The sequence below is a fragment of the Symphodus melops genome, assembly GCF_947650265.1.
Source record: "Symphodus melops genome assembly, chromosome: 10".
Lineage (NCBI taxonomy): Eukaryota > Metazoa > Chordata > Actinopteri > Labriformes > Labridae > Symphodus > Symphodus melops.
Window position 1 is genome coordinate 4559235 of NC_136700.1, and position 23412 is coordinate 4582646.

General features: G+C 41.0%; 1 protein-coding gene across 6 annotated transcripts in view; it reads left to right on the forward strand.

The window, feature by feature from the left end:
- nbeab (neurobeachin b) overlaps positions 1-23412 on the forward strand; it is a 170710-nt gene that overhangs the window by 84335 nt on the left and 62963 nt on the right. For all 6 annotated transcript variants that reach the window (XM_079354490.1, XM_079354485.1, XM_079354486.1 and 3 more), the window contains exons 33-37: positions 3625-3686; positions 7424-7488; positions 9331-9439; positions 11548-11714; positions 19774-19898. In XM_079354490.1, coding sequence (XP_079210616.1) covers positions 3625-3686; positions 7424-7488; positions 9331-9439; positions 11548-11714; positions 19774-19898 — 528 coding nt within the window. The remainder of the gene's footprint in view (positions 1-3624; positions 3687-7423; positions 7489-9330; positions 9440-11547; positions 11715-19773; positions 19899-23412) is intronic.

Sequence of the window (23412 nt, forward strand, 5' to 3'; positions counted from 1 at the left end):
TGTATGTTTTGTCTTCCTTCGTGATTCATTCCACATATCGAGGATTATTCCTCGATGTGGTATTTTTAAACATCGGGCTTTCACAGTCACAACAAATGTCACAATGAAATGAATGTTGAAATAAAGCATGGCCTTTGCCTCGTGCTGTTGCTATTTTTAGTGTCAAAAGCGAGACTGCATCTCACCCTGTTACCTGACGTAAGAAAGGATTTTGTTTTGTTTTGTTGTGAAACATGTTTATGTAGCTGTAAACTTTAGGGAAGTGGCTTTTACTAGATAATTTCTTTCTGAAACCTTATCCTTTATTTACTCAGCTTGTTGTCTCTAAAGACCAATCCAAGTCTGTCGGTATGTACCAAGTTATATATGTTTCTACCCACACCTTGTTGAGTATCAGTAACGATGTTTAAGTGATAGAGCACGAATAAAAGTCTTTCATCACTGACTTGGTAGCCTTTTTACCGCAACAAAATAAAAAACAGAAAACAATGAGTTTTTATAATACAGCCTGAACATTTGTTCAACACTGCTGTGGCAGTCACATGGCATATATTTAAAGTCCTGCTCTGACTGACTCAGTTGTACTCAGTGTTTGCAGAAGTGTGTGATCCTTCTGCTGCACTCTCCTCTGCTCTTATTTCCTGGTGGCTGCGTGAAGGCTTCCTGTGCCTTCGCCAGGCCTCAAGTTGGCAGTTGCTCACAGTGCTACTTCTGCCTCACCTCGGGGACTGTCTGCCTGCACGTGTGTGTACTGCCACTCTCGTATTGGCTTAAATTCACAAGAACACACTGCCACCACAACCAACACATGCACATGTGTATTGCTGTGAGTGTGTTTGCAGACGTATGCCTGTGGGTGCACAGTGCAGAGTGTGTGTGTAACCTGCAGTCTCCTGGCTTTCAGTTTGCACAAAGTGAAATGATATCTCTTCCTCTTTTAACTGTAACATACACTGTTATTAGTTTCAGAAGTCTCTGCAGTGAATGACAGCAGACTGAAGGAATGCACTCCTGTGACTTTATTAAAGCCAGTTCCTGAAAAAAAGGTGTCTGACTAACATCCATTTGCTAGAGTTGTGTGTGTGTGTGTGTGTGTGTGTGTGTGTGTGTGTGTGTGTGTCTTTATATCTTTAAATGTGATCAGATTATTTTGGGTATTAATCTGATAAATCCGATCTTTGAAAAAAAGAGATTTTAAAAATTACTTTAATTTCTTTACTGCTTTATTAAGTCTTAAAATTGTCGAACGTTGTTGGCTTATACATTTGCAGGACATCATTCATTTGACTTTCAAAAAAAGTGGGAAGAAATTTTGAGTGAAAACATTTTCTACTGTCATTAAAAGAACATGACTGCTTTTTAAAATGTTTCCCTTCCAGCCAGTAAACTTCCACGGATGGTTTTCCCTCCTCACATCATGCATGTGCCATACACGTATGTAAATAGCCAGCTGGGTATGTGATGCACATGTGGCTAAGGCTACTGACTCAAGCCCAGGGGAAAGGAATGGAAAATCAGGTAGCAAAGCCTTGACAAGTGTGAATATGTCTGTTACCCTTTCACTCAAAGTCTGTCAGCAGACTGACCAAGCTGACAAACCAGAGCTGAGCCGAGAGTCTAACCCCACAAACAAGGTCGTAGATAGACAGCTCGGGCCCCAGTGCTTTTCACCAGGCATGTTTAACCCTGCCTTGGTCTTTTAAAGTGCACCAAGGCAAGGATTGGAGAAGGTTTATCCAACAAAACAAACACACAGATTTACCACTTTAAATCTTTAACTTTATCGTCCTTGTTGCAGATTGTTTGTCAAAATGGCTGACATGATTTCCTCCCTCTCTTTCCCCTTTTTAACGCCAACCATTCCCAGGCTCACAGTTGAAATACTGTGCTGTAGTGCAAAGGCGCTCCATTTACCAGTAATTACCAGCCATCCATCACTCCTTAGATTGCCTGGGGTCATGCCCCCATGTGCCCTGTGTGCCCCTTCGGCTCACCCTACTCCTTCAACCCCCCTTAAGACATGTGGTCACTGCGGCAATTATGTTGAGTGCACCCTGAGCTGTACACTTGGAGTTGGTTGGTAAGGCTTGTGTGTGAACACTGCGGCTGTTGTGATGCCTGCCGCCTGCTCCTTGCTGTCCTCTGAGTGGCCCAGTCTGCCGGCACATCGCCCCACAATGCCACATTCACCCGTGCCTTAACCCTGCCCTGTTTACAGGAAAGGACTGGCAGGCCATGTTTAAATAGAATACATTTAGTTTGTCTACCAGCACAAGGCCAGGGTCAGTCGGCCACCTGACTTGTGTGTCAGGCGGGACTGACTTATGGCTCAGCGTGTCACAGCTATAACAAGAGGTCAGCCCTGGACTGTGTGTACAAGAGAAGGGTCACATCCTCTCCCAGTATTTACAATATGCTCCTTCCAACAGTCTGGACTGTTGGATATAGATGGTGTAAATTCAGTGAGAAAAACATCCGTCCATCCACTTTTCTGAATATTATCTGAGGGAATATTTCCCGCGGACATTGAACCCGATTGACACAAGCTGGAGCGTTGAAGCTTTACTTTGTTGTGGTCTAGCATGAAAGACACAGCGCCATCTTATTTAATCCTCTGTGTTTAGGTGTTGGCTCTTTATTCATATTATTTATTTTATGTTGGTGTGGTCAAAGATTTGTTCAAACTGCACTTTGAACAGATCATTTCATTTGTATCTCATATGATGAATACATTTTTTAAATGTAAATTAAAGTTGAACAACAACTTCTCATTGGTTTTTAGAAGAGAGGATCCGTCCCTGAGTGTCATTTAAAACACTCCACGGTACACAGCCTTTACAACAACATTAACTTAAATGTTGCATTAAGAATATCTGGTTCTCTTCTTGTCTCACTGATTGACAACCTGCAGTCCATGAAACAAAGGCAGCTGTGTGGCGCAGACTTTCCCTCCTGCCAGCCTGTAATGAGTCCTGGAGAGTTGCATTCTTTCCTTTCCTAATGACTGCACCTTTAATGGTTCCCGCCAAGTGCAAACGAAAGGAGCTGGAGGTGCAGAATACGAGACCAGTTGCAGCCATTGTTTCTGCAAATGAGCTTTTCACACCTTCCCCTCGTTTCATTAGAGAGTTGTCTGCTTGTGCAGCTCACTGTCCACGGAACGGAGATGAGGAGAAGCTGTGAATGTCTGTGTTCACTTCTCTTGTGTGTGTGTGTGCGTGTGTGTGTGTGTGTGTGTGTGTGTGTGTGTGTGTGTGTGTGCACATGTGTGAAGAAAGATGTGTGTGGAGGAGGTGCTGGTACGAGTCTGTGCTTCTGTTGAGTACACATCTATTCTGTGCAGATTTGAAAGAACATTATATATACAAATTGTTGTTACTTAGCTTAAAATATGCTCATATATATATATATATATATATATATATATATATATATATATATATATATATATATATATTCTCAATATTCTCATCAAACATATCCAGACAAAAATCATTGTGACTTTGTCCAAGGTTGATACTCTGAATATTCAGTACATCAGTATTGTCTTGGACTGCCACGTTGATGATGATATCCACCGATAGTCTTAAAATGTAATCAAATAAAATGGTTTTGTCTTCACAGGTCTAGTGTGTATGAAGTCGAGCACCTCGGTGGTGGAGCTTGTTATGCTGCTTTGTTCTCAGGTGAGCTTTTTTCTTTCCCCTCCTCTTCTCAACCTCTCTTCCTGCTTCTCTTTGTCTTTCCCTCTTTTTTACCCTGCGTAAATGCTTTTCTCCACTATCGCTCTCTCCATGGTCACTACTTAGTGGAGATCTGTCAGGAGATGGTATCACGTCCTACTTAATATTAATTGACAATCTGACAAAGCGAAGAAACATATTAAATGCAAAGTGTTCGAAAAAGCCAATGGTTCAAACCGGTGACAACATATAGAAACGTGCAGCTTTCAGAGGATCCCACAACTTTCTCTTTACACCCCAGAGCTTCAGTCCTGATCCCCACCTCATGCAACGCTGCGAGTGACTGATCACCTCTTTGCTGACCCTCTGAATCTCTTGTTAAGCCCTTGTTCTAGGGAAGGTCAAAGCCCCGATGTAGCAGTTAGAACAGGAGATATTTAACATACCTTCTGTCAGCCCATCAGTCTTGTGTCGGGAGCCCATAAGGAAGCCATTACTTTGGTGCCTCTTTGTGGATCCAGACTGCCGGGCCCGATCCTCGAGGAAGTGGATTGCCTCTATGTGTGCTCCGTAGTATTTGCAATCCAAAGCCCTCTTCTGCTGGGAGTTCAGCCTCCGTTATATGGAGGCCATTATTCAAGAGCTCTCCTCCAAAAAAACATACATAAACGGGGCGTCCACCTTGAGTTATTGTTACTCTTCTGAGGGTTTTTGACTCGCTGCTTTTCCGTCTGTAGACTATCTGTGGGAAGTTGCTTTGTCCTTCTCTGGGATTTATTGTAGCTGAGAGCTTCAGCATACTGTTTAGGGTCTGAGTCCTCCCTCCTTTACACAGATAGCATTACCTCGGCTCCAGAGGTTCCTGCCATTAGGGGCTCTGGGGATGAAACCCAGGATTAGATATTGATCAGACAGTAAGGCCTTGAAACTGGACCGTATAGCTCAGTGTCCTTCCACAACCTCTCATGTAGGGATGATCTATTGTGTTATGTCCTGTATAATACTGTAATATCAGTAATGCATCCTGCTATGTGGCAAGCTAATATGATCTCAGCAGCATGATTTATTAATAATGGTTTTTCAACATCATATTGTTTAAGGTGACAGAGCCAATTTATGCAGAGTACATTTCATCATGAGCAAATAAAATGTTTAAACCGTCTGATTAACACATTGCATTGGACTCCTGATGAATGTCTTGTGTGTCATATACTCTCTCTGTCTGTGAGCCTTCATAAAGCACAGCACATATTCTGAGCTGCAGGGTGAGCTTTGGCTGACACCCTATAAAATGCCAACCCTCACACATTTCAACATTAATGTTTTAAGACAGCAAGGAGGGCACTTAGCTGACCTTTAGTCGCTCTCTGTTTTGTGACCTGTCAGCTTTATGAAAGAATTAGTGCTAATGATCTTATTTATGCATACTAATCGCAGCAATCATCATGTGGCTGGCCGTGGCTGCAGACACTGTGTGTCTCTCCTCAGCCTGGGCAGCTGAATGAAAAGGTCAAGCAGCTCTGTTTCTTGTAACAGCTTAAACATACAGGGGGGATCTAGAGCGGAGCCACAGAGATTTAGTGATGGAAGGCCTCCAGATGTGGAGAATATAACAGAGCAATGCAGAGCAGATAAAAGCAAAGTCTGCCGTTCACTGACAGGTCGGATTGAAACACCACAAATACTTAGTGCCCTGCTGAATTCCAGGATGATGAAAGTGGGAAGAGGATATTTTCTCAAGGCCAGAAAGATGTCTTCTTCTGTTGCTGGAACCACAGAAAAGTTTGATAATAACTCACCAAATCTTCATTTTTATTATTATTATTTTAAGCACTTATGCTGGTTTTAATTTATGATTGTATTCAAGTCCTCAGTGTCATTCTTGTGTCTAACAGCAGGCATCTGTTTGTAGCAGAATGAGCTCAGATAAATGTTCTGTTAAACAAGACGTTCAACATCCAACAGCTAATTATTTTCCCTCAGGAGTTTTTGAAAACTTTGTTTATATAATGAATTTGGTCACTTTTGAACTTACATTTATTTATTTTTCTGAAGGAATTGAATTCTATAGCTGGCCATTAATGTTTGACATCTTACCCTAATTGAACAAAACAACATTCACAAATTGTTTATTGTGAAGATCTTTTGCCCTCAAATGTCGAATGTCAAATGTCTGCATTTTATCATCAGTTTTATGTGAAACTCCTCCGTCATAGCTTTGTATCTATAGTCTTCCAGCGGCCGGGGTGCTGCTCTCTGATCATGGTCTGTATTTTCATCAAGGATTACATCTCTGTTTTTAAGCAGCTGCATGTCAGGCCTAATTCCTTTCAAATGGGCTGCAGAACACTTTTTAAAATCTGTGCAATCAAAGGCAGCCTCCTCTGGGAGTTCTGTTCTGCAGTAAAAAAAGAAAAAGGAAAAAAGAGCCTCTGAAGTGTTATCTCAGCTGTCAACAAGCGTACCTCAGACAAGATAGCAAACTTGACTAGTTCATGCTATACCTCCACTGACCCGCTGCCATTTTACTGGAAACACCGGAGTGCCACATCTGCCTTGATTTCCGTATTTCTTTTTGTCACGTGAGCTTGGAGCAGACAGAACCTCAGAAGACTGTACGTGATCCCTGTCCAAATCAAGAACAGCATATTCCAAGCAGATACTGTAGCAGAGGATGGGGGTCACGGGGAACATTTGGAGACCAGATGCTCAGCAGTTTGTCAGCACCATCTCTCTGATTTAACGCATCGTAGGGTCAGACTGTGCACTCTTGCGTGAACTGGTATGTGTCAGGCACGACAATTGTGTACAAAAACACATGCCCGTACATAATAATGTTAATGTCAGGTGTTCTTGTACTATACACAACAACTGTTGCTTACCTTGTCCAGACGCAACACTGACACAACAGATTGTATATACCCATGTAGTCTTTCAGATTGAATGTGCTCGTTTCTTTATATTTTTCCCCCCGTCATAGTCTCCTTTTGTGTTTGAGTAACATGACTTCACACGCATACATTAGAACAAGTGAAATAAAAACCTCTTTTCCTTGAACTTTCCTCTCCTTCCCTCCTCTTTTGAACTGAGGCCTCCTCTGTTTTCTCTTCCATTTGCACCTCAGTGAGGGCACAGGAGAGCTGAATTTCCCACAGTGGAAGGCGCGCTCTCAAACTGCTTTTTAATCATTTCCAGAGAATGTTGTGAGACAGCAAGTGCTGAAACTCTGGCCCGAGGCTGGGCTCCCTTCCAGGGAGTACTGTGGGGCTGAAGGAGCCTGCTCAGTAATCTGTCACTGTAAGGGACAGGGGAAATGGCTGCATTTAACGCAGAGGATACTGTTTCATCCCACAATTACATCCCTCTTGTGTTTACAGATCTTTTCACAGAGGAAGCACGGATGGTCACACATGCTGTGCAGGATTTCAGCTTTCTTAGCCAAATCTTTTTTTTCAAAGGATACATAAACTAGATGCTTTCTTTACCTACTTGAATTACAAGCTATGAATTACAAATCATGAAAAACTGCATTTTGTATTTTGAGATGGGATTCTTGTGTGCTAACGTCATACGTATTCTGATCTTGTTACAATTCTTTAAGGGGAGTTTTCATACTTGTTGTATTAGTGTGTCAGCGTTTAGCTTTACTGCCAAAGGTGTCTGAAGAGTAATGGAGTTATTCACATCACTAAAACTAAACAGCTTGTGTGGGTTACAAATCTCCATTTCTTTTCTTTCAGGAATGGCAGAACTCCATTCAGAAGAATGCTGGCCTGGCCTTTATTGAGCTAATCAATGAGGGAAGGTAATGTATCGGTTCACTTTGATACATAAGATAAAAGATCTAAAAAATCTGAAGTGAGGTCATCCTGCTGTTATCATATTTTTAAAATATACATTTTCCTTCCCGGTGAGCATAAAGGAATGTAGTAATAAGAAGAAGGCCTGTGGGCTGCTCTGTAGGGGGCGCGCTGTATAGAACATTACAGGAGAACCAACATCAATCGAGTCAATCAAGTGTGGTCATCCTCTCTTATTGTCTGCCTTCTTTTCTCTTCTTCCTTTCCTGTACATCTCAGTGCCCATATTTCTCTTTGCCTCCCTCCCTTCTTTTTGGGTGTGGCCAGACTCAGAGTTTTCCTTGAAAAGATCAGGGACGGCTCAGCCTCCTCGTCCATCTGCTGACCCATCTGGCCAGGCCCTCTCTGTGCCCTGTCTCTTGCCACAGCCCAGTCAGGTCTCTCTGAGTACCCCGCTGGCCCTGGAACAAAGAGCTTGAGTCAGTAGGGCCACACGGCGCTGTCCAGGGTGCTGCTGACAGATACACAATTTCCCTGCCTCACTCAAGCCTCTGCACACCTGCTCTGCTTAACTAGACAGATCTGGATCTGGCTACAGTCTGCTAAATCTGGTCGCCTTATAAGGTCTTGTTGACAAAGTGAAATCTTGCTGTGTGTACAATATACTGGAGCACTTCTTTTTGTTTTACATTCCTCCAGCTGTTGGAACACCAATCCACTGAAAGCCGACTGATCAGTTGAATTTGTAATTATCACTCTATCTCTTTGGCATTATTTTCAGCTAAAGGCCACCATCCATGTGAGCTCACTGCCTCGGGATTCCACGTTGATACCGTTAATTCAGTTCTATGAAGCGAAGCTCAAAAGTAGATCTAAAAGGATCGCAATGTAAAGTACATCGTGCTTCGAGGCTTGTCTTGAAAAAAATTACCTTTGTATCACAATCCAAGAATCTTTATGGTCAGTGGTTTTATGTGACTGTAACATTCAGGCTTACTGTGAATGTAAACTGATTAGTGTTTTCTGTCTATGAAATACATTTGCAAAATAGTGTTAGAGAGCCTGCATGCCTTTGCTTTTATCTCCAAATATTTTTTGTCAACTTACCGTCTCATCTATTCTGGGTCTCAAAACCAAGCTTGTCGTTGTGAGCCTCTGTCTTTAAACAGTCAGTGTCTGTCGATTAATGAGTGCTTGTCAACAGTTAAAGAGGCCATAGCAGCTGATGAATGCAGCCTCGGGATTACTGCCTCTCCTCGGGACAGAAGGGAAATTACAATCTGCATCAAGCACCAGAGAGGAACAGGGGATGCTTTAATTAAAACAAAGCTAGCCTAATGGTGTGTAAAATGGCACATAATCTACACACAATAGCTAGGGTGTTTTTCAATTATTAAAGAAAGTGGAATCTAAATGTGAATGTGGGTGGAGACCGCTGACCCTACTAAGTCAGCCATGTGAGACGTTGTTCACGGCAAGACTTGTCAGCAATCCAGGCAGTAGGGTTGATGTTCTGGTCAGTGGGAAGGGATGCTCGGTCAATCAGGAGTGTGCCGGACAGGCTCCAACGCTCTAATGACACTCCATTCCCTCCTTAATGCTACAGAGGAATCTGTCACTGACCTGCAGCGTTGCAACATAACACAGACAAATGATGCTGCTAACTCACTTCTTCAACGTGCAGAATGCCACACGATCCTGATAAGCTGGACTGTACTTCATTAAGCTGGCTCCTTTCTTAGCAGTGTCACTGCAACAAATTCAGCCATTGAATTCATATATGTCCTCATTTATAATAATGTGTTGCTGAAAATGCTGCATGAATATTTCTTTCTGCAATGTTAAAGGTTGCTCTGCCATGCCATGAAGGACCACATAGTTCGTGTTGCCAATGAGGCTGAGTTCATCCTGAACAGACAGCGAGCCGAGGACGTCCACAAACATGCAGATTTTGAGGTATTTGTGTACCTTCGTGTCTGAAATGATATGAATCAGTCGCAGCACAGAGGCAACTGACTGAAAAATAATGTGTAATGTACTGCATATAGCACAGTTAATCAGTCGACTTGGGAACAACTTCTTCCACCAGGTTATGAGACTTCAAATGAATAACTCATATGTTTTTACATTTCAGTTGCTACATTTATTTATTGTTTTGATTTGACTTTATTGTTACTGAAATGTATTTTCAAATTTCAAACACAGCCTATACCTTCAAACGATATGTCACACATTCAGAGTGACAGACATCTTGAATGTCTGGCTGTTCAATGCTCCTCTAAAGTCAAAAGTTGCAATCATTGGAGGAAATGTAATAGCTTTCAGCCTTCTAATGAGCTCGAAACAAATCCTATTAGAATAAAAACGGCATTGAACTGCTCAGTAATCGTGTCCCTCTGAGGATTAACTCCTCGACCTTACAACTTCTATGAAAAAAATAATTATTGGTAAGAAAGGGGAAAAAAGGAGCTAAATTAATTTAGAGAGACTGTTCAGCCCATCCACATCAAACCATGACTATTTCTAACATGAAAGGAATGGCTGATATGGTTTAAGACATTTCTGAATATCATTTTTCTGCTTTTCTTTTTTTCTTAGACACAAAAGGTTGTGGCTCTTGTCAATTAAAAAGCAAACAGAATATTTTTTAAAGCTAAAGAGTTTCAAAGCAAGCAGAAGAGTTATTATAAACCTCAGAAGACCTACAGTGTGTGTTTGTGTCTGTTATCACAATAACCTACCCTCAGACACACACTCGACTTCCACCACCTCTGTTAGCAGCTTGTACATGTGAGGAGTGATGAGTTTCTTATCTGGAAAAAGCAGCCATCCTCAAACAGCTGCTTGATATACAGTTCTTGAGGATCCTTGACCCGCTAGATAAACTGGAAGAGACGGCTAGATACGCAATGTCAGGAGAAGGGGGAAGTGTACCTGGCCCCATCCGTTCTGTCTGCCAACTCCAGACAGCGTACACTTTTCATCCAGCTCTGACGTTACTTTATTACCCACTCTCCAAGATTGAAGATTCAGGACGCAGATAAGACATTTTTACAATTAAGTTGGTGTCAGGGCGACGCTTCATATGCTTTAAAGTGATAAATAACGTTTGATATTTGTCACAGCATCACGTGGAAATGTGAGCTGACAAGCAGAGATTGAGTTATCTGCCTTATGAAGAATATGTTGAAGTATAATATCTGACAGAATTTAAATTTGAAGCAGCAAATTCAATTAACTCCTAGCTCTTCTGTTAGCAAATTAGATTTTGAATATTAGCAAGAGTTCCCCTGGGGTGGCAGAGTAAGACAATCTTGTTTTAGAGGCACAGATAGAGTCAGATGTGCTCCGATTACTTTAGTCACCTGAAACCCTTAGATAGTTTCACTATACAAATTAGGTAAACTGATTGTTTATATGGTTTATATGATGGCTTTTTTTTTACATCGGAGAAAAAGTGTATTTTATTTGGACACTTGAATAACAAGCATGAATAATGTCTGTATCTTTTCTTTAAGTTACAGTGGTTTCTGTTTATTTGTGGTGTACAGTATTTAGTTTTGGAACATTTCTGCCTGTCAACATTTTATGTCCTTTTATTCCTGGGGACAATAACAAATCCTTTGATTTAATGACAGTGTAGCTTTGTTAACCTTGGCAGTTTATGGTTTTTTTGTGGATCTGTTAGAGTATTTTCCCCTGCTCCTCTAATAGCACCATCCAAGGCTACCTAGCAGGGAGCCTCATCTGTCCGCAGTTAGGGAATGGACTGCCTTTATGTTCTCGCCATGATTTACTACACTGCTCTGAGGGAGCAGGAATATATCTCTCAGCTGTCCACTAATATCTTTATGCACTCAAGTGTGTTGAATGAAGCCATAACATTCTTCAGTGTGACAAATGCCCCATTAAAAGGTATATATTATTCCGGCTTTAGTCAAGTCAAACACCCTCACATGCTATTAGCTGAATGTCAGACATCATATTTGGCAGTGGATACTGTATAGAAAGCAATAAATAAACAATAAGATTGACCTTGTTTTTTTTTTCCTCTTTTAAATTAGTCCAACTGTGCCCAATATGGCGCTGACAGAAAAGAGGAAGAGAAGATGTGCGACCACCTGATAAGTGCTGCTAAACACAGAGACCATGTGACGGCTAACCAGCTCAGGCAGAAAATCGTCAACATCCTCACCAACAAGCACGGAGCCTGGGGGACACTGGCCCAGAGGTAAGCCCTCTCACAAGTTCACCTTCAGACTGACATGGGCCATGTTAAGAATTCAACATCAACCGTAGCTGCTCTACCTTAGGTTCAACCTAAAGTTACCTGTACACAAACTCTGCAGTGATGGGATTGGACCACCAGCTAATGTGATTTTCCCAGGATCCGATAGGGTCAGCTATCGGGTCAGCAAACGCAATTACAGTGTGGAGCGGCTGAAACCCCTGGGGACAGCTGATTGGCCAGTCGTCCAACAGACTGAACAGAGGAATGGGAAGAAGGGGGTTGGGGTGTTTCTGTGGTGTTGTCCAGGCATTCATTGACCCTCTCAGAAACACAGTCCAGCACCTGGTGGTAGTTGCAGACTTCCCCATGGGCCCTGTTAAAATAACCGCCAGTTCTCCCGCTCTGCCTCCAACCACATGCTCCCACAGGTACTGACTGGAGTGGCAAGATCAAGAGCTAGTTCTATCAAACAAAAAGAGGTGTTACAATCTACTGTTTTTTTTATTTTGTACTCGGCTAGGGTTTAAAAAATATGACGATATATCTTTGGGAACAGCCGACATACATTTTTTATAAAGATGGTTTTGGGAAGATTTAGTTGCTGCCTGCAGGTTAGCTGTATTATGTTGACTCTCACAATGGTTTGTGAGAGTCTTGGGGGGGGGGGGGGGTAACACCACAGGATACAGGTCAGATGCAGAATATCAAATATTTACCCAACCACATACCACATTAAATTGTGCGCAATCTTTAAAGTAGAAATCACTTGTTTTAACCTTCATAAAATTGGATTTGTTTAAAGATGTCCATTAAAATATTTTTTTTTTTTATGTGACATTATAAACTGTCTATTTACTCTGTGATATCAAAAGTACTTTGCTGTTTGTTTTCTAATTTTCCAAGAGATAATTAAGTCGTTGTGACCCCAAAAACTGAACATTTACAAATGGTGTTGGAGATCTGGTCAAATGAATATTTTGGCAGTGACTGAAAAGGTTAGTGTTGAAGTACAGATTTTCATTTAACTGACTGAACCTCAGAAGAAGTACCCATGACAAAATCTATTGGATGAATTCTGGGCTCTTGTTCAAATATTTATGGAGCCCCTCTCAGAGGCAAAGCATTAGCTTTGAAACAAAAGGTTATTGGGCGTGGGGCGCATTGTAAATGATACGGCAAAACTTCCAACAAATTCAAATTTAATGGTAACCTGCTGGTGAAGAAAAATGATGCAATATGCTCAGCAGCTCAAGGCAGTGTTGCAGTTCAGCAGCTTAGTCTTATTCAATGCTACATTAACTTTCCCATTTATGCTGCTCTTGTAAAATATAAAGCCCTCAAGCATTTGGAGGTGGCTGTCTATTGTGTGTGTGTGTGTGTGTGTGTGTGTGTGTGTGTGTGTGTGTGTGTGTGTGTGTGTGTGTGTGTGTGTGTGTGTGTGTGTGTGTGTGTGTGTGTGTGTGTGTGTGTGTGTGTGTGTGTGTGTGTGTGTGTGTGTGTGTGTGTGTGTGTGTGTGTGTGTGTGTGTGTGTGTGTGTGTGATGTTAATGTTTGTTTTTCACCCTTGTGCTCAGAAATTGCTTTGCCTTTTTTTACTCCTAAATTGTGCCTGGAGACATGCCAAAGGATATTGATCATATGAGCAGAATATTTTATCAACAAAAAATGGTCCTTAGCATACAGCAGACAGAGAAACAAGTTCAACTTATATGTTGTATTTTCCTCTAACAGTGTGTTTTCCAACTGATATGTCCATCTGGCCTTTCTTTAAATGCAGATTATCCATTTCTCCATTTTTAACTTTTGTTCTCTTTGTGGCAAATAAATAAAATATTGTGTTGCAGCATATATACGACAAGGAAATAATCTGTGCAAGGCTTTCAGACAGCTGCTCTGCACTCATGTGATCTGAGTATGGAATAGGCAGATCAGAGCCTACGTTGCCCTATTAGATCATATGCTTGCTTGATGATGAATGTCCCCCCGTATAGAGTCGGCATAGGAAAATCAATAATCCTCAAATTGAAACAGTATAGGGTCGTATTGATCCGCCGTTCTAAATCAAAATGAGGAGGCTTTGATACATCTCTCCAAGACAGCTCCCTGCCCAGTAATGACACACTATCAATTTTAGCTTTACACTGATAAATCAAGTTGAAAATTGGATGTCAGACTTTTTTCCAGGGGGAGAGTGATTTTCCCTGCCCTCTGGTCCCCTCTGCTGTTGACCTCTGATCCCTGCCAGTGGATTATAAAGTTCAGTCTCATCTAAAGTGAAAGTAGATGTCAAGGCAAGGCTGATGAATTCATTGAGGAATAATGTCTGCTACATTTTCAGCACAGGGCTGGTGGCAGCTAATGGTAAATAAAGCAGCAATCCTTTATGGGCATCAGTGAACCATATTTGTCCTCATTCGACACAGAAAATCTGCTGATCTTCCCCAGTATGATTGGTCAAAGATGTAACATGAGCTGAAGGACACAAACTTTCTTTTGTTCCCATGCTGGTGTATATGTTCACATCATCCGCAGCATCACTGACAGGTGACAGAGGAGCCTCCCCTGGCCTCCACAGCAGACCTTAACCTCACCTGACTGGTCTATTGATTGTCAACATTTCTTCTGTATAATTACTTTTTTGTAGCAGAGAAGAGAAAGGAAAATGGCGGCGTGTATTGATCTGTGGTAAGGTGGTGAAACAGCCGTTTCCCTTGACTAACAGTGAGTTTCATCTCTCACACTTGATGAATGGTAACAATCTCCCTGTGGATAATAACTTTGTGATGGAATGAACCTTTTTACTCACGATGTGCCTGGAGTATTTTGGTCTCGCCTGAAAGGGTTATCAATTCTAATAGAAGTCTGCTAACACAAAGGAGGGAGGACCTTCAGGAGGTCCGCACAGCCTCAGAGGGTTCAAGATTTCATGACCCCCGTGGAGCAGAAAGAGCAAGGTCTCAGTTTGAGCCTGACAGTGTAAACGAAATCAGGCCAACAACGTACATTATGAAAAAAAAGTATATTAAAATCTTCTCCTTTATGTTGTGTTTTCTTAAAGACTAATGTCATTTTGTGAGGAAAGAGAATCCACACCTCAAAAAACCGCAGAATTCAGGGTTATTTTATTTTATCAGGTCATCAAAACCTTATTTGGTCTGGACCAGTCCTCTGCATACAATGTTTTCCTATCAAACCAGTGTCTTGACAGCGTTAAAAAGCTGCTAATTTTTAAAACAGCTTGCAAATGAAAATATTTTTATTATCAATAATGACATTTTATTGAAAACATGATGCGGCTTTGTTCTTGAAAGCTGATACACTCAACATTGACTTTTGTTTTTGACCTTCATTGGGTTCTCTTCCCGTGGGGAACTCTTAACCTTGCACACTGTGCTAATTATCTCTGGAAAGAGGCCCATTCGCACAATCATCAATTTCATCGGGTGTTGAAATTGAGCTGGGCATCGCCTGGCTGTGCCCCATTTCCGATGAAAGATGGGGATCCACAAAGCTGGCGATCCAAGGGAGTTCACCTACAGTACAGTTCAGCTCCTCATCCTTCGTCTGAGCGTGTATACGTCTGTCTTCATTACAACAGATGACCTAGAGTTAATCTTGTTGCTGCTATGTTGTTTCCCTTTCGTCTTTGTCCAATACTCTTTGTGCAATCTGTCTTTTCTCTAGCTCTTAATCTACAAAAGAAAAGTCATCCCCAATAACTGGAAGCATGCTGATCTTAGCTTGGTGTCCTCGTGCCTGCATCACTGTTGAGTGTTGTGATGATAAGAAATGGCGGCATGAAAGAGATGAAAGTCTTGTGTAACGTTTGCAGCCGTCTGTGATAATCTGATCATGATGGTGACCGTTCAGTTTGCATGAGCAAACTTGATGTTTTTTAATAGAGGAAATCATTGTGATGATTTTTTTCTTAGTTTATAGGTTACTTTGAAATCAGTGGGCTGAGAAATGCTCATCACCATATGGCTGCCAGTCACCGCTTCTTCTCTCTCTCTTTCTTTTTTTCAGCCCAGAAGCAGCATGTAAAGAAATGATGCAGATAAACGCTTAAAACGTTACACTGATTTAAAAACAACATTGTTGCATTATTTATTTTTTTTACATTATTTTATTTGTACCACAGTATAGTTTTCATCCAAATCCAAATAATGACAGCTCTCAGACCAGATTTTGTTTACATGTCTGGACTGAATGAGGTACCCCATTCTGCTCAATCACAATTTTAGCTGAAATATAATCTGTACGTGACCAGTGACTTACAGAACATCTATTTTTTACAACTGATTTTACTTTCATCCTTACTTTAAATCCAGCAACTCAAATTAATTCCTCATGGACTTGGTAATTCCTTGACAGAGCCTCATGAAACGAGTGGGGAAAAAAGAAAGAAAAGACCACTTGTCCTCAAAGTTTCGCGAAAAACTGACATGTGTTCAGTGTCCCTGTGTGTGATGGGAACCAGTCACTGCGCCTCTGAATAGAATTGTCACTGATTACTGGCATTTATTATAATTACCCCCAACTCATGTCACCAAGAGAAGCGTTTAAAAAGAGAATAATGGTGTTTTATTGAATCAGCATGCTCATGTCCTTCCTCCGGTGCCTCACACGCGCATATTCTCTGAGCATAAATGGAATAAAAAAATCAATCTTGAACCATGAGATTCTTATCTGTCTGCAGTCTGGCCCTTTTGTGTTGTACTGATTCTGTTTAGAGGGAGTTGTTTAACTGATCATAAAGGTTTTTTTTTTAGTTTTTTGTCTATCTGCAGGTTGATATAAGGCACTTGCAGGAATTTGACTGTGTATGGTGGACTCCTACAGGGTATCTGTATCATAATGTGCGGAGTTGTTTTCTTGTGATTGATGTGGTGTAAGTGGTGTCTCTTTTAACCCAATTCCCCCATAATCTGTAAATAGTGCGTTTTTAAGTTATTTCTTTTACTCAAACACCCCCACTGTTTTCTGAATTATGAGACACAATATGAGAAAACAGACAATATGGTCTGTGCTGCCATAATATGACAGAAGCACTAAGAATACATCACCCTGTAATCCAGTATGAGCCTGTCAGCTGACTTTTCTAGAATGATGTTATGGTTTCCTATTAAACTGTTATCAATCCATTTGTTTTTATTTTCTCTCCCATCTTCTCTTGAATCAGGGCTGCCAGATTTCCCTTCCCTTTTATAAAACACAACACATTCCTCGAGGAAAGGTGTGTTTTAAATACCTATTCAAGAGAGAGAGGAACAGACGAGAGTCGTCCACTCATTTATCCTCTTGCACTTAGCAAGTCTGGAGGCATCCATAAATAATGGTGCTCCTGCTTCCTGTAGGTTATCAGTGCAGGAAAATTAGCTTTTAAAATGCGGTTTGAAATCCATTTGGGTGATTGATGGGTGACACAACTAATACATTTTGCCAGTTTCTAGGAGGCCGGCTCACAGTCATTCTTCATGGCTGTCATGACGCCAGACACATTTGATGTGGAAAATAAGTAGGTCTGGTGTGAACTCTGCTTAATAAAGAAAGCTATTGAATTGACAATTTGTTGTTGTTACTCAGACAATTCAGACGTTCAGCTTTATTTGTAATAATTATTCGGGTTTTTTAAGGCTGCATCTTTAAGAACAGTAGGGATTTGGTTATGGTCAATGCAATATACAAAATGGTTAAAACGTGTGCATTTTACAACCTGGTCCGCTTAACCACATGGGTGTGAGTGAGTAAGGAAAATACAGATTTTAACAAAAAATATATTTTATGGTTTTTCCTTATTTGCTTTGTGCTGTTTGGTGGCTGAGTGCCACCTCAGAAATCCCTTACGTAAGAGCTCTGCAGTACCCAGCAGTAGATCTCTATCAGGAGAACTCTGGACCACCCTGGGAGACGAGGTTCCTCAGCACAGAGCTTTGGCAAGGCCTGAATCCAGTCTCCCATTGTCCATGTAGTCTAGAATATCACGGATCCTAATAAAACAACAATCCTACATTCAAACTAGAACCATCTGCACAGTACAGAACTAGGGGAAATGCTGGAATCGGACTCATTAATGAGTCATAATAACTTGAGCTTTTGGTTTGTTGTTCTTTTGATTGCTGTTACGAGTAATGAAGGTATTTTGGCTTCCACTGAGGATTTACTCAGTTTAAGGAGCGGCGTTGAGCAGACCAATAAAATGCATCACATGCAGCTAATACTGTTGTAAGGAAATCTTCAAAGTGGTGGATTTATCCCCCACTGGCATCTGCTGTCTATTTGCACGAAGAATTAGGGGGCATAATCTTCAACAGTAATCTCCCAGTTCCCTACAGTGGATTTACATTTTTCACACTGTGTAATCTTGCATTTACAATATCATTTACGTGGGTTTCTCCTTTCAACCCCCTGACATCTCTCTTTTACTCAGTTAAGCTTTGAGGAAGATTGACAGGGGACAAGCTCAAGGCGTTCAGTCTTGCTTTGCATACAGCGGTGCATGATTCTTTGTCCATACAACGTGTGCATAGTTGCATAAACACACACACACACACACACACACACACACACACACACACACACACACACACACACACACACACACACACACACACACACATTCGATTTTGATTGATACTTAACTGAAACTGAGCTCGTGTTGCTGTCAGAGCTCAGCTAAGTCTCCTGAGCCTCTTGATTTTCTGACATTTGTAGATATTATATTCGTGGTGCAGTATTTTGTGATGTGATCCCGTGTAACACTTTAATCTGTTTAGACTGCTTCAGTACTGTGGCAGTGAAGAGGCAGAAATCATACAATGTTATAGGCGGCTGCATGCCAAGGTCTGATTGTGTCTTCATGCACTGACAAACCTCTTCTTTGAATTTGAACACACAGTATCAGGTACTGTGGTAGTGTTTTACATGAAGAAGAAAACTGTTTTACTGCATGCATCTTTTTCAGTGAGTAATAGGAATGACACTTCATATGATTTAAAACTGTTTGTAATGGAGAGTTATCTTACAATGCATGCATTAAGCTTCTGAAATTGAATAAAATGCTAGCTTTTCTTACGTTTAATTACAAAAAAAAAGGCAGGCTAATTTCAATACTTAAAAGTGTATTTATCGTCTTTTAAGGGACAGATGCTTTTGTGTTGCTGATGAGGGGAGGACAGTATATTTTATAAAGTGTCAGGTGTCATCAATTCGTCAATCAATTCCTGAATCTTTACTGGTTTTGTTTGTATCTTTCCATACATTCTTTACCTACAGTTAAACTGAAGCCCCTTTGGCTGCACTTCCCTCTGAAGGAAACACAATGCTTTGAAATAGCTCCAGCTAGTGCACAGTTGGAACAGCATCACTTAGTAACCCAATGCTAGCTCTGGTGCTTAATGGTTTGCATTAGCTGCAAGCAATAAAATTATCCCAGGTCCTCACTAATGTTAGTATAATCATTTACAAAGATGGTTACCACATGCTGGAACTGTTTTCTTCTCTCTCTTTTTTTACGACCCTAATTCACTGTTATTAATAATGAATAAAAATGCAATTTCTGTCGGGTTGCTCGAGGGCTCTGGGAATCATTTCAATGAATATTTCAGCACATTATTTTAATCACGGCTCCACATGCAGGGAGGGGGCTTGTTTTATAGGCTCATGCTTCAACCGCCCCAAGACCCCGATCATTAAACCCCACGCTGTCTGCGTTGAGGTTCCTACCTTTGATTTACAAGTCTTGTTAAAAAACATTGTAAAGAAGGAGGCAAGCTGTGCCATTTATACTTGTAATTTGATGCTGTATTTGTTAATGGGAGTGCCTGTGATTTATGTGTGCAGCGGCTGCTGCTGCTGCTCCCTGCTGTTCTGATGCTATAAGCTTTGGCTATGCTAACATTAGTGGACCTCTGCAGAGCATGCCACGAGTCCGCCTCATAAAACTGCTATCTGTAGCCTGACTTTTATCCTCGGATAAGGAACTGGCTTCTGTAATCAGGCCATGACTGAGAGGCATTGCCTCCATCTAACCTACCTTGCCCATTTGTCTCTCCCACAGTCAGCTGCACGACTTCTGGCGTCTTGACTACTGGGAAGATGACCTGCGTCGGAGGCGGAGATTTGTCAGAAATCCATATGGCTCCACCCACTTAGATGTCACATGCAAATCTCTGCAGGAGTATGGTGAGTTTAGCATTTCGTTGTTCACTTAAGGTATTGTAAATGAAGTGCACAATAGTCAGAAGAGACTTGTCCGGAAAGTTTAACACATTAATTAGGAGCAGTTAAGTTTCATTTTTATAGTCAACATGTTTATGAGTCATGAAGTTGAACATGACATCCATTTTATTGCACTTTTTACTTCTGTTACAACTCATACTCAAGAACAAATTGAATCTCCACCTTTTTTCTTTCCTCTCTCTTCCTGGAACTTTTCTAGTTGACTCAGGCAGTCTTGTAGAGTTTTAGTCTTGTGCCAAATTTGTCTTACTGTATCTCAGTAAGACAAGAGCAACTTTTAAAGGAGGCAGCTCAGAACTTATAAAACCCTTTGGGCTTTCTGTCCCGCGTGTAATTGAATAGCAGAGGAAACGTTTTACCAGCACAAAGGTCTTTCTAATGATTCTGAAATTAGTGGAACATTAGAAATCAGGCAACGCATTATAGTCAGGGTAACCTTTTAAACTAACTGCAGAGAGCCAGTCATGTATGATGACCACAGTTTTCAATGACCTCTTGCTAACTCAGTGTTGAAGCACTGTAGCCAAACTATTGGCAGGGTTTAGCATGTCATCTGGCTGCTTTCAGCTCTGGCTCTGCCCCGGCTGCTGCATGAGGACCATGGCTGCTCTGTAGATAAACACATGCCAGCTGCTGCCTCAGCTGCAGGTGGCCTACATGAGACACGCATGCTATAATTGCACCGTCTGCTTTAGAGTTTGTGTGAGTTCCATTATTTTAGTCATGAGCTAATTTATATTTTTTAACTACTTTGAAATGCATCAACACTCCGTACTAGTACAGTGCTTTTTGCGAAGGGGTGCTTTGGGTGGGGGTGGGCAGGGACTTTGAGGGAACGGGTGGGTACATTGAACATAGATAAAAAATCAGCTAACAACTTTAACTACATTTTATTACTTCTTATTAGATGTTAGAAATTGCTGCATATCAAAATCTTTTTTTTTTTCATTCCAATCTCTCAATTAAATAACAAAAACATGGCACTCATCTTAAAATAATTAAAATGAATAAATAACAAGATTGCTTGTTTTTGATTAATAAATAAATAAATGTCACAGTTGTATGTTTAAATTTTGATTTGCCATTGTAATGTAAGGAATGTAAAACAAATAGCAAGGGGGGAGTCGCTGTCAGAGGATAATTCCATCTGGAAGTGTTTGGGACCAAACAAAGATCCATTCAATTCACGTGAATAAAAAAAACACCACGTTGACCGTGACACCCTAAAATAACTAGTTTATGAACTTTTTTCTTGTTGTTAAAGCTTGTAAGTTGTTGCTGCTTATTCATCGTTGGAGAATGTCCTTTGAAACATTGTAATACTGTATTTCCTGCACATAAACACAGGAGAGTTGTGCAGTTAAAAGAAAATTCATCATTACCCATTAGTCTGTCAACTTCTTTATTGACTGATGTCCTCACAACAAACATACAATTACATTTCCCTGATCACTAGATTATAGTTTAAAACCATTTTTTATTTGACATTAATACCCATGTGTAGCTGAGTGAAGACTTGCTGAAGTCCTGCTGGCATGTGGTGGTTTTAATGAGCAGAATAATGTATAAACTTGTCAAGTGAAAGGGATCGCCTGCGGTCGGATGGCCCTCGTACTCTCCTCGAGAGGTGAGCTGCACTTTCAGGCTTTTTCCAGCAGGCTTTGATGTGGTTGCACAGCGGAGGCCAGGTTTTGTTTTGAGTTAAAATGAAAAGGATCTTTTGTTCTTTTGCAGAGCTTCAATAGCTTTCGTTGGCAGTGAGGGTTGGCAGTTTTTGTTTTAAATGTGCAATGACAGTTTTTCTTTCTGTAATGAATATTCTCATCTAATTAGCATGGAATTAAAGATAGGACCTTTAGAAGAAACTCACCGGCTCTTTAGCAGATTACCCCAACGCACAGCCACAGAGGTTAGAAATCTATTAGAAATAACATCCAGACTTGAGGTGTGACAGGAACTCTATAGAACTTGTGTTGTTGAACTGCATAGGCTCCAGTGTATGAGACTTGTTTGAGTTGGCCTTGGAGAGTCATGATTAAAGCTTTAAAATCTACGTCTGTGTCGGAGTTTTGACAGCAAGATATATGACGATTTATGCTTAGCAACCATCCTGAGTTTGATGAGGGCAAAGTTACACAGTTGTGTTCACAGTAAGTGTCAGTCTGAGGAGCTCACTGGGAAGATATGAAAGTGAAAAGTGTTTTTTTTCTTCTTCTCAGGAAACCTTTTAGTGAGTGAGTGGCCTGTGTCGTTCTTGACAGCATCGAACAGTCTCGCAATTTTCTTCTGTGAAATACATAAACACACACACACACACACACACATATATATATCCTTCTCAAATGTTTAAAGTGTTTATATTCGACCTATAAAAAAGACATAATTCAATGATTTCCCAACAATGATAATTTGCACAGTTGAAACAGTTCCCTTACATCATACTCAGAAAAACGGCACCTAACTTTCTCACTATAAGACTGCATTTCTAAGGGAAACTCTTGGAAGTTGATGTATTGGCAAAAGCAGTGCATTATGTGTTTTACCTTTTTAATCACTTTTTTTTTGCAGTGTGTGTGTGTGTGTGAGAGTGAACACAGTCATGAAGGTGTGTGATGGGAGGTTAAACTCTGCTTCATTGTCTATTAGCAGCATTGACAGCTTAGCCAGCACATTGTGTCTCTGCCCTGTGCCTGTAATAACCTGCCCTGTTACAGCCAGCCACGGCCCAGCATCAGAGTATATTGTTAGGTGATTGGAATTGGGCAAGCATGAAATGGAAGTCACGTTAATATTGATCCAAGTGTTTAACGGGGTGTTTTACCTCCGGGTGTCCTTGCTGTCTCATTTTCAGGTGAGCAGCTTCTCTCTGAGCTGATTGCCCCCAGCCCAGATCTTTACAGCTCTTTACTGCAGCAGAGGCTTCATGATGGGAATTTAACCCTCTCTTGGTTTGAAGCACAAATAAAAGGACATTAGTGCATTTACTAATGTGCAAATCCTCAGGTCCAGATGTGAGGAATACCAGACAGTGGTGTTAAAGTTGATCTCCAGAATGTGAGGTTGTTTGTAACCTCTGGCAACACAGTAGACACTCACCACGTATCCCAGGATATTGAATAAAGATCATACAAAGAGGAAGCATCTGCAGCGTATAAACTCCCAGACAACAAAGTGATAATATTTACTTTTACAGTCTCAAAACACATACACTGCAGAAAGGATGGCTTGCATCACAGGAAGTATGAAGCTGTCGTTTTTACCCCTCATTTCATCTGTCAGTGCAGAGTAAATAAAAGTGAAGAGGCAAAGGACAGAATTGCTTTGCCATAGAAGTAATGCAATCCTATGGACTGCACTTTTTCTCTGCATGTGGAATGTGGAGTCCTTGGAGAGGGAGTGTAAGAGGCCAGGATCTGACATAGATAGAGTCTGGGGAACGGAAGAGATATATTTACAA